The following is a 12449-nucleotide window of genomic DNA, read 5'->3' on the forward strand; positions in this document are numbered from 1 at the left end:
ATTCTATTTGTTTTCAGCTTTTCCAAAGACTGTAATACCCAAAGTTCTCTTGATGCTATCATTCCTCTGAGTGAAGCCTCCTGTCCACTGATCTGATTTGCGCTGATTTGTCTCTCAATTTCCCACATTCCAACAAAGGCATTTGTCCCTGTAGTTCTTATTTTCAATGAGATTTTAGAGTACTTACTCTAGATTGTGAGTTACTAGGTGTTGGAGGAAATGTTTTATTCATCTTTATTTCTTATCAGCATTTTCCCAACAATTTTTCACAGAACAGGTTGTTAATAAATGTATGTTGAGCCATTGATCAGCCTGCCAATGCTGACTTTAAGAATGAGTTGGCGTTTTCTTATCCCTAGGGTCCTTTATGGTTCTTACAATCTTCGACAAGAACTACAAAGTGAAATTGCTACTGTTTTAAAAGACAATGAGATAGAATGGGCTGCAGTCTGTCTTTCCCTTTTTTAGTCGATCTTTAGCAGTCAGTCCTGAAATGACATAAAATACTATACAAATACTTTAAAACAAGCCAGAGTCATGCTTACTTTCTATTATCTACAATTGCTTAGAGAAGAACAAATAGTCACTATTTTTTTCCTGAGGAATTTTAAGTATCACCTAATTTTCACCTTTGTATTTCACTGAAGATTTGTTTGTTCACATGTGGAAAATGGAAAGCAACATAAATGTAGTATGGTACACTTTAAATAAACTATCTGGATGAGAATAAGGCCACAGAGAGACCTACCATTTCCTAATGGTGTTATACTGTAGACAATCACACAGGTGTGGCTTCCTCTAACCTTTTCATTTGTATGAATTACATATATAACAGTCAAAATGACAATGTTATGACAGTGATGCAATCATGCAATTTCTTTTCAGCAGAGGACAGATGCACACAGGAAAGTTACATGTAGGCTTTGTTTAATGCATTATCAAACTGAGTTTTCCTTTTTAATATGAATACTTATGGATGTAACATGATCTACATCACACCAAGAAGAGTATCTTACTTAATTTTGCTTTACTGGAAATTTGTACTTATATTTCTACTTAAAATCACCCCATGTAAGAGTAAATTTCCTAAACATGAATGGCATATGTCAACCTTCCATCTGGTATCCTAATTTGTTAACATTATATGTTAACTGATGATTCAATGTCTGCACTATTTAGCACTTCTAATAATATTGTCTTCCCTTTAAATAGCTACAGTAAAACAAATACTTCTTCTTCTTCTTTTTTTTTTATAACTCCAGGACAATAGGATTAGCAATCAGAACCCATGTGGTGAGAAGGGAGAGCAAGATTCAAAAACTAACTTCTGATCTCTACACTGTACTGCCACTTTGTGCAAGTATACATGGACTTGCATGTGCACAAATATGTATAAGTATAAACACAAACACACACTAAAAAAGTGTGAAACAAAATGAACAACATTTGTGAAGTCATAGAATCAAGATCATAATTATGAAGACTCATGACATTCTACAACCACCTGGAAGTTCTTGTTCCCTATTTCCTCAGAAGACTGTTGTGTCTCTGTAGATACAAGTTGAAGGACTGTTTACAGTCTGAAAATTAACTGATCTCAATAAAAATACAATTTTTCTTCCACAAAGCCATTGTCCAGGAGTTTGAAAGTTTCCAGAGCTCAATCTGATTTATTTCCTATTGTTTTGCTAACATGCTTTAATTGTAATCAATAGAAAATAAATGACTAACTTGGGGAAAAAAGGGAACCTATGGAACAAATTAACAAACATCACAGAAAGTAAAATTATGAAATTCTAGTTTATGAGATAAATAAAAGATTAAGATTCCCTGTAAAAAATGATTAGCAATGAAGAATAGTCTCTGGATATAACAACAAAGATGAGTCTCTTTACATCTCTCCTACTTAAGATTCAGATATCTTGAAGAGCATTTTGTCATTTCTTGATATATATGCTGTCACCAAACCAGAATGTTCTGGGTACCTTGACTGTACTGTCAAATTATATTGAACCAAGGTCAGGCATGAAGCAATTTTAGTGCCAGTTCTTTGCTTGCAAAACTCTAGCTAATACCATTAAAGCCATAACTCCCTATATAAATTCTAACTCTCTTCATGAACTCCTAATCTTACTTTTATGATACAAGACTCAAGGATCAGTCAACTAACTGTTATGTTTAGGTCTTGGGATGCTTTAAAGTCATTGTCCCTTGAGAAAGTGAGGGGCATTGGAGTACTATGTGCCTCCTGCCTGTTTACCAGGGAGTGTGGCTGACAGCCAAGCATTGGTTTCAGTCAGTCAGTGCAACATTCCAAGTCTGAGAGAAACCCTGTGATACCATGTATGTAATCAGAATGACTCTGCTTCTTATTGTTTATTCAAGAAATGAAATGTGTCCCTCAAAATGTAACTCATATATTGTCTAGAATTTTCTGAGAGAAGAGTTTTCAAGATTCAGTAATAAAGAAAGTTACCATCAGAATGTGTGTGCTCCTTTCCTATACCTCAGATAGAAAAAAGTTTAGTTCTCACTGACACTGTGAATTTTTTTTCCCTACACTAGGTACAGTCTTGGAGTAGGCTCTCCAAAGACTCAAATAAATGAAACTGAAGACATAGGTAAACATACAAGAATTAATCATTTTAAATTGCTTGAGACAAGCCTATCTCTCTGTGAGAAAATAATTTAAGATTTTTGTTAACTTCCAACTCATCTTCCATACATTTTAGAAAAGGAAAATAAGGTGAAAAACAGTAGAAAGACATGTTCTTTCACTGGTAGAAGTCATATGACCTTGACATGCAAAGCCTTTGGCATAACTCTCTCTTTTGGAGATCAACCTTGTAACATATTTCGTCTTTCCTAATTCCAGTGACTTTCCATTTAAGCCTATTTTGTCTTCTCTTTCCTTTAATTATAACATTACTATTGCCTCATTTCATGTAAAAAATTTGAAAAATGCAATGTTTTTTCAGGAAAATTTCAACAATATAATCTACAAGGGAATTAATAGTGAAAATAAAATTAAGATAACAAATACCAATCGACTCTTTAGATGTTCTTAAATGCCCTTGTTCATTGTGGCACTAAATAATGGTAAATGTTAGTATAATTTCATTCCTGTTAATACTCCCAGCCACTGGAAGAGACTATGATCCCCTTCATTAAATTAAATAATTTAAGTAGAAGTACCATTATCATCAATATCTTATCTATGCTTACTGTGAGCATGAATGTGAGGGTTTGCCTTAATTAAATTGATTAATGTGGAAAGACTCAGATCTCTAGGCCTATGGAGGAACACCTAAACTGTGTAAGAGTGGAGAAACATTTCCTATCCATATTCTACAATTTTAGGAAATTGCACAAGGTTACACCTCTAGATGAAGAGTTACAGGCACTTAATGGCTATTAAAAGAGAAAATTTATCTTCCCTAGGGACAAGCCTTTTGATAGATTACCTAATCACACATCATCAACCCTAAATACATGTACATATGAGAAACACTAAATAAACTCAGCAGGCTGTATTTGTAAATTTATATGTGTGTATATGATATATATCACAATTAATTGGTGACTGAGAGGCATAAAAGAGTGAAGAACCCAAGCCAAGCATTGATAAGAAGCAATTGAGCATGCATACATTTGTTCTCTTTCTATTTTTGACTATTAATATGATGTGGTCAACTGTTTATGTTCCCACTCCCATGATGGACTGTAACATAAAATTGTGAGAAAAATAAACCCTTCTGTTTAAGTTGATTGTTGTGAGAATATTTTAGCACAGAAAAAGAAATTAAACTAAAACAGCCATTGAATGAGGAAATATATTACATACTTAAAATTAAACACAATGTCCATAATTTCTCAAGCATATTTTGCCTACTATGTTCATCCAAAGTTACACAGATCATTCATCACATTCATACAAACACATGCATACATGCTAACACACTAGCAGTTCTCAGATAGGGGGGATGTAGATAGTTTGAGTTGCTTACATATCATAATTGTATTATATTCCATTAGATTATTTTATAACAATGTGTTTATTCTAATTTTAAGAATGGTAATTTAAATTAACTGCATGCATAAATAAGGTATTGTTTTATTTTTATAACTAGAAACAATAAAGTAAAGAAGCACAAGCTGTCCACAGAGATCAATTTGAAAGATTACTTATTTAATTAATATGCAATTTATTTAATTAATTAATCCCTACACTGAATTAGTAGAGATGCTGTGGAGTTCTTCTCCTGTTGAGAGTTTTATAGTATGGCCTCGCACAAAAACAACGTAGCAGTTTATTTGCTACAAACCAGAAAAAACCATTATACAGAAGTCTGAGTGTGAACACAAGAATATTGATAAGAATAGTAGGAAGGGGAGCAACAAGCCTTTACCTTACAGGGCTGTTAGAAGAATCTGGGTCATGAGCTGCTACAGTGCCAATGATATTTCCCACCTGTGTAGCTTCTGACACCTCCATTGGGTACAAGGATGAGGAAAACTCAGGGGGCTCATCCACATCTTCCACAATTATCTTTATGGTTGTTGTGTCACTGAAGGGACCCAAACTTAGAAAGCGGGGATCAGCATCACGATTTGCAGCTTCTATGCGCAGTGTATAACTTGTTTTGGATTCAAAATCGAGTTCCTGTAAAGGAAGTTATTGGGGGAAATTAAATTACCAATTAGATAGTCAGCAAAGCAAGCCTTTTCATTTGTGAATATCAATAACCGTAGAAGAAACTCTGTCATGAAAATGCACATCAGCATTCAAACACAATAAGAGTTTATGCCAATCAGAGTCTTTGTTAGTTTTCTGGCTCAGACTATAGTAGTGCTTTTGAGCTAACTTAATCCACTCTATTGCCATGCACATCTGAGGCAGACAAAAGTCTTCATAACATTATCTGAAAGAATATGATCTGACTTAAAATATTTTCCAACAGGGCATCAGTGCAATATTCTTAACTCATATAATCCATCTACCTTACTCAGGAATATATGTTAAAATTTAAATCTCTCATTTTAAAAAATAAGTGGCTTAGGAGGCTGTGCTCATATTTTGAGTTCTCAGGTGCTCTACATGTAGATTTAATGGGAGTGGAAGCATATCAATGTTCCTCAGATTCATTCTACAGCCTTTATGTAAAGCATTTCTCCTTTCTATAAAGCACTCACCAACCCTGCTTTCTTTAACAGCTCATTGCTAAACAAAAAAGCTCTCTATTTAGATGTCTGATACTTGTATTTCAGAATTTTAAATTTGTATGTGATTTCCTAAGAAGACTAATGATGTTAAAATATTATTTAAAAGCAGTCACTGGAAGCTTGCTTACAAAAATTAAATACTGCACTAAAAAATGCAACATCTGTTCAAATAAAGAACTATATATGCGGTATAAAGATGATTGGAACAATAACTTGTGAAGAGTGATCACTTTTCATAGCTTCCTTCCTCAGTCGCTTCACTGAAAAATCTCAAATTGTATCATATAATGATACAAAACAGAAAAACTATAATAATAAAGAACATGATAGATATATGGCCAATTCCAAGGGACATTTTACTTAGTAGACGTATTTAACAAGAAATACATTGAAAATTTAATAGTGGTAGTTGGAATGCAAATTTACCTAATGTTCTTACAGGCATATGTATGCACATATGTGGGTATTCAGATAATCCAATTAATCTCAAAAAGTATAAAATAAACTAAAATTTATTCTAAATAAATTATATAATACAGAATACATTAGCATATATTACATGCAAAACAATATACTATATCCTATATATCCTATATAATATATAATAGCTATGTATATTGTACCTATAGTATAAACTATATTTTATGCATGCTATAAATGAAATAATATTTTTATTATTATAGAATATATAATATGGTATAATGTTATTATATTAATTATATTATTTTATTCTAAGAATATAAAATACAAATATATTTATATATATTATGTATACTCTAGTAGCTGTAGTATAAACTATATTTTACATATATACCAGCACTCTTATACACATATTCATATCACATACACACACTATACAACATTTATTGTATAATGAGATTTTGCTGTTCCTCTTTTGCTAATAAAAAAGAAAAAAATATATAAATTGACACACAAAATTGGTTCATTTCCTAACCTAGACAAATCTTACTGACACACTTATATATGTCTCATGTGATAGTTGCAAACCAGATTGTTTGGTCCCATACTCTTATTCTCAGTACTCATTTTGCTTTAAGTTTAGAAAAGAAACCCAACTAATTCTCACCAAATTGGAACAAAAATACCAAATTAAAACATTAATATTGCACACAAACCACCTAAAAATCGAATTAGACCTTTGACACAGATGGTCCATATAACCCAAATGGAAAAGAAGGAAATAAAGAAACACAATGACGTATATTTTGTTGTTGATCGCAAGCAAAGCAAAACAAAACTAACTGTGTTAATAGCTCCATGGAGGAGATTTAATAATGTCAATCAAATTGGAACTTCCATAAAAATTGCTGGATAAGTAGTGACACATATCTTGTTAGAAACTCTGCAGTATTTTAATGAGATAATTTCATGTTTAAGTTTTTCATTGTTATTGTATTGTGGGCACAATATGTTTCTAAACTCATACAAAGGTATACCTATGGAAATCAGAGGACAATTTTGTGGAGTCAGTTATCTCGCTCCACCTTTATGTTGACCTGAGATCAACCAAATATTCCATGCTTGCTATGAAGGGACTATCACAGTACTGAGGCATCCCCTGAGACCCTGCCTATTTGCCTGTAATTTATGGGCATATACAGAGACTCATGATTTTCCTGTTGCTGCTATGAGGAATTGATTTATAATATTCAGGATATGTACAAGCACACATCTTTTTATGAAGTCCATCAGGTAATTCTGACACAAATTCTCGTTTAGAAACTTCACAGAGGTACTGAAATCTTCCTGAACTTACAATTAAAATCTAATGATTGTTAATAGGGGTGCCAAGAAGAGGGCAGAGAATCTGTATTCACCTGAAATCATTTCACACAGACTTTGACAGACAATGAACATTTTGTATATAATCCAAACCATAAGAGAAAGGTTCTTATCCAATATTATGTTTATATTAAACAGGGAAGGTTACAGTTGCATTTCTCTTTGCAAACCAGTGCAAACTCTAAACTACCTTCAAGATATTCAATCAGGCTTTCAACATTACCAAAAGTTAAAATAAATAATTCTGTGTTCAAGACCAAGTTTGTGTCATGTACAAAAACAATAATTTAAAATTAACTACAAAAGTGAATGCAATTATTTTGTGTTAGCATATTGTAAATATATCTTGAAGGCAGTAACAAGAATTATAGAGTCTGGATATCATCATATAATATAAAAACAGCAGTATGTATGAAGGTAATCTGTCTAGAAGCATTATGAAAATAGAATCATAAAAGAATTTATGCAAAATACTATAAATCAAGACTCAAAGAATTGTTACATAAAAATAGTTGTAGAATATGTCAAAATAAGTCATGAATCCATTGTTCAAAAATGAAGTGTATTATAAAATTCTATAGTATTATGTAACAACTTGAACATATTTTAGAAATGACATTTTAATTCATTTTTTCTTCCTCATTGTTATGTTATGCAGAAAATACATTTAAAACTATTATATTTGTTTATCAGAATAATCCTTTACAAAGTGGTAATGATAACTGAAAAAGGCTCAGGAGAAAAAAGATGGACATAGAGACACAGGGACAGACTCTGAACTTGTTCTCTTTAATGTCTGAGACACATAAGACTGGGAATCTTATAACAAACCAGTATTACACAGATGCTTCAAATACCTAAGTATACAAGTGAGATTAATGAGGCTGGGACTCCCTGAATCATGAAGACCACACTTAGTGAAGTCACAAAGCCATCCTGGGAACTACCTCTGTCATATTGCCACCTGTGAATGGATTCTGATGTCAGAAACAGAAACAAAGGCAAGCAGCTGGTTTGATAAAATTTGTTCACTGACTGTAAATGACATTTTTTCAAATTTACTATCAGCAAGGATAAAAAAATAGCATTAAAAGAAAGTTTTATATATTCATATATATGCCAGAGTCAGCTTGTTTCCTTCATGGAGCTAGACAATAAACCTCAGACTTTGAAGGCTGTGTGTTCTCTGCCACATGTGAAGGGACAGGAATAGTCTCACACCAGCGATTCCACACAGATGAACACTGGTAGAATCAAAGTCTGTGTAATTTCTATGTATCCCAATTCTTCCTTGTTTTCCAATGACTTGAAATCCTAAAACATTGTAAACTGCCAGGCGGTGGTGGCCCACACCTTTAATCCCAGCACTTGGGAGGCAGAGCCAGGCGGATCTCTGTGAGTTCGAAGACAGCCTGGGCTACAAAGCGAGTTCCAGGAAAGGAGCAAAGCTACGCAGAGAAACCCTGTCTAGAAAAAACCAAACCAAACCAAAACAAAAAACATTGTAACTTATGATTTTATGAAAAACAAGCACAGTGGTTTTCAACCCACTGAAAAAAAATCCACAAATGACAAGACTAACATTCAAGGCTGTCCACAACCACATGTATACTATTTCTATACTAACTGATCACTTCTCTTCCTTCCAAACATTTCACTATAATTAAAATGAACTGAGCGGGGGCAGAGGAAGGAGGGGGAACTGTGGTTGGTATATAAAATGAAAAAAAAAGAACATTTAAATAAAAAGAAAAAAGAAAACAAATGAGCTGTGTACATAGATAGCACACATGCCACCTGCTCATCCTCTTTCTCCTATAACTTCATTTTTTTTTTTTTTTAGAGCTGAGGATCGAACCCAGGGCCTTGTGCTTGCTAGGCAAGAGCTCTACCACTGAGCTAAATCCCCAACCCCCTGTAACTTCATTTTTGACATTTGTGGAAATTGTTTTGGAGACCATTATCTCCTGTATGGACATGCCTGTAATATCCTTGCATAAGAAATAATAGACTTTTACATCAAGAAACATTCATGGCCAAACAATTTTCTTCATATTTTTCTTTAAGATGTATTAGAATTTTTGAAATTATGTGTATGCATGTGTATCTGTATGGGGGTATGTGCATTTGAATGCAGTTATCCAAGGAGGCTAGAAGAGAACCTGAGATTCTCTGAAGCTGGAATTACAGGCAGGTATGAGTGACCCAGGCCTCTCCAACAGTAGTGCATGCTCTGAACCTCTGTGTCATCTCTCAAGCCTCTTTGTTCATATCTTTAAAACACAATTAAGTAAATGTGAAGCTAGCATTTGTTTTGGGTTGATTATTTATGCTCTTTCAAATTGTCATGTTGATGTCTTAACTACCTCTATGGCATTGGGAGGTTAGCATTGATGGGGTTTTGAGTCAGGCAGCCTTTCCTCAACTTGCCTGTAAGAAGGAGCTTCTACATACTCCATGCTCTGTCTGCCATATGAAGGCAAACTGAGGAGAATCATCTCAGAGCTAGGAAGAAGGTCATCAACAGTAACTGATTCTGCATTGACTTTGGACTGCCTAGGTTCTAATCTCACAATATATTTTTATTGCTTAAACAGAACAATTTGTTATTTCATTATAGAAGCTTTAATGAGAATGTATAGTCTTTTTAAAAGTTGTGAATACTAAATAGTAAAGAGTTTTAGAGAAAGTTCCAAAAGTCCATATTTAAAAGATAGAAATACTTTATGAACTCATGGCCATGTAGGCTCCCCATCAATTACCTTTCTGCTCTAACAGACACAATTTCTTCAAAATTTCAGAATAACTTTGTATTGTATATTATCATGTCTAGGACACCTGCACACTTCACTAACAATATTTTTATAAATTTGGAAGAACAAAAGTTATTAATACAGGATGGGGACAGCAGTTACACATTTATTAGCTCCTGTCTTTTCTGTGAAATAACAGATGCATCACAGATGAACAAGATCACCATTGCCTCAATGGCATACACAATTAAACCACAGCTGAGATGAAGTTTTAATAAATATAAGTTTAAAAAGGAAAGAAAGGAAAATAAGTATCAGTACCACAGCTTTTCATTTCTGTTTCCTCTCATATTTATGTCCATGTAGGACAAAGATTTGTTCTATTCATTCACAAAACAATAAAACTAATGGAGCCAAGCATGCTTTTTTTCCATTTTATCAACATATGCTTTTAAAGTATTTCATAAAGTAATTATACCACATTTGTCTGTTCAGTCCACCTTGGCTCCTGTTCTATAACCAAGCACATTCTCATTCTGCTCAGTGATCTCCTTTAGGTCTTGCACCTTTGGCCAAAGCTTTTGGTGATAAATTAGGAATGTATCCAAGTTAATTTTTTCATTCTATTCTATTAAGTATAATACCATGGTGCCAACAGGGCAGACTAATATGTGTATTATGTGTATGTGTTGTTTTATGTTTAATACTGATTTTCTATAAAATGTCTGGTTTCTTGCCTTTAAAAACATTCCACTGAAGGGCTAGAGAGATGTCTCAATGTTTAAAAGCAATTGCTGTTCTTCCAGAAGTTCCAAGTTTAATTCTGATCACACACATCAGACAGCTCACAACCATCCATAATTCCAGTTCCCAGTGATCTGACATGTCTTCTGGCAGATACGTGCACACATCATACAAAAAGACATGCCATAGAAATGGACACATACAAATAAATATAAAATAAAAATTAAAAAGCGCTCTACTCAGACTTGATTTGTTTTGTAGCAGACTAAATTCTTGTCTTCTACTACCCTTCCTTCTTGATTTGATGCTTATGAAACTTATTATTTCTAAGTTAGTGTCTGTGATTAAGACAATGCCAATAGGCAAAATAGCCTGTAATAAAACTTTCCTTTAAAGATAGTTTTACTCTAAATATACTGACGTCCTTGAATCTTGAAGATGATCTACAACCATGGAGAAAGCATGCCAGCATAAAATAATTCTGTACATATCTTGTAATAATTAAGCTCTTTCCTCAGTAGATTCTAAAAGCCAAAAACAACCTATTTATTATGCACAATTGCACTCCTGTCATTTCTTGTTCTCTGGGATGTGACCAAAAAAGTCTTAATGTTCTCTTCAGCTTTGGTAAATTTAGACAGTCTGCTTTTGGCCTTTTTTCCCTAAGAACACTTTCTTTAGAAATCATTTCATGTAAATTGTTTCTCTGTTCCTTTGAGATTTAAACCTTTTTAACAGCTTTTAGCCATTTTTCACAACCCATGGTTATCTCCTTCTATGACCAAAGAGCAAACACAATGAAATGCAGCAACCAAGATGAGACAACATCTTACTTACAGTCAACAGAGGGGTTGGTGACTAGATTTAAGGGTCCCTTTCATAGTGTAAAACTATCTGTTGTCATAAAGAAGCAAGAATGGCTAGAAGCATACACTAATGAGCCATGGTTTCTCATTTTCAAATTCAGTTCATAAAAAAGTTTGTGTTAATAAAGTTGTATTCAGATCTCAGTTTTATCTAGTCTAACTTTGATTTTTTTCTCTCTCTTATAGCAATTGTCTTGAATTAAAGACCACCTTGTCTGATTAATTTTGTCCAGTGTTATTTTTTGTGTGGCAACTACAAGTAATTTTGGAAAAATGAGGGTTTGTCTTGATATTATTTTGAATAATGAAACACACTCAGCTATGAACAGAAGCAATTCATTATAGGAAGGATAATATATAGGGAATACATTCTGGTTTAATTTTGATGTATACTCTTGATGATGTCACAGAGGTTCATCATTTGAGGATGACAAGAGGTGTGTGGTACAGCCTGCTCTGTGAGAGGATCGACTTTTTCATGCCCATCTCAGCAGTTTTAAGACAGGATAATAAAATAGTAATCATAGATCTCTAAAGTAGATAACCACTATCTTAAATAAATGAAAATATCTAAGGTAAAACAATTTATGGGAAATATACCAAAATAAAGACTAAGTATTTAAGACTAAGTCAAAAGCAAAACACACACACACGCACACGCACACGCACACACACACACACACACACAGAGAGAGAGAGAGAGAGAGAGAGAGAGAGAGAGAGAGAGAATTTCAGAAGGTATAAAAAAGTTGAATAAGCATTACATGTCAACTTAAATTAAGTACAGAATGCCTGGCTCAGTCTACAAAGACTTTAATGAATGTGTCTCCTTCTTCTTTATATTTTTTCATCTAGATTTGTTTTCATTCCCAATAGAAATGCTCAACATTGTCTTTCTCATTATTTTCCTACAGATATGATAACAAAAATATACAAATTTCATGTTTAAAAAATAGCCGGGCAGTGGTGGCACACGCCTTTAATCTCAGCACTTGGGAGGCAGAGCCAGGTGGATCTCTGTGAGGTTGAGGCCAGCCTGGGCTACCAAGTGAGTTCCAGG

General features: G+C 33.6%; 1 protein-coding gene across 13 annotated transcripts in view; it reads right to left on the reverse strand.

The window, feature by feature from the left end:
* Cdh7 (cadherin 7) overlaps positions 1-12449 on the reverse strand; it is a 133717-nt gene that overhangs the window by 38915 nt on the left and 82353 nt on the right. For all 13 annotated transcript variants that reach the window (XM_036202906.1, XM_036202901.1, XM_036202900.1 and 10 more), the window contains one exon: positions 4410-4663. In XM_036202906.1, the coding sequence (XP_036058799.1) occupies positions 4410-4663 (254 nt within the window). The remainder of the gene's footprint in view (positions 1-4409; positions 4664-12449) is intronic.

The sequence above is a fragment of the Onychomys torridus genome, chromosome 11 (genome assembly GCF_903995425.1).
Source record: "Onychomys torridus chromosome 11, mOncTor1.1, whole genome shotgun sequence".
In the NCBI taxonomy this organism is placed as follows: domain Eukaryota; kingdom Metazoa; phylum Chordata; class Mammalia; order Rodentia; family Cricetidae; genus Onychomys; species Onychomys torridus.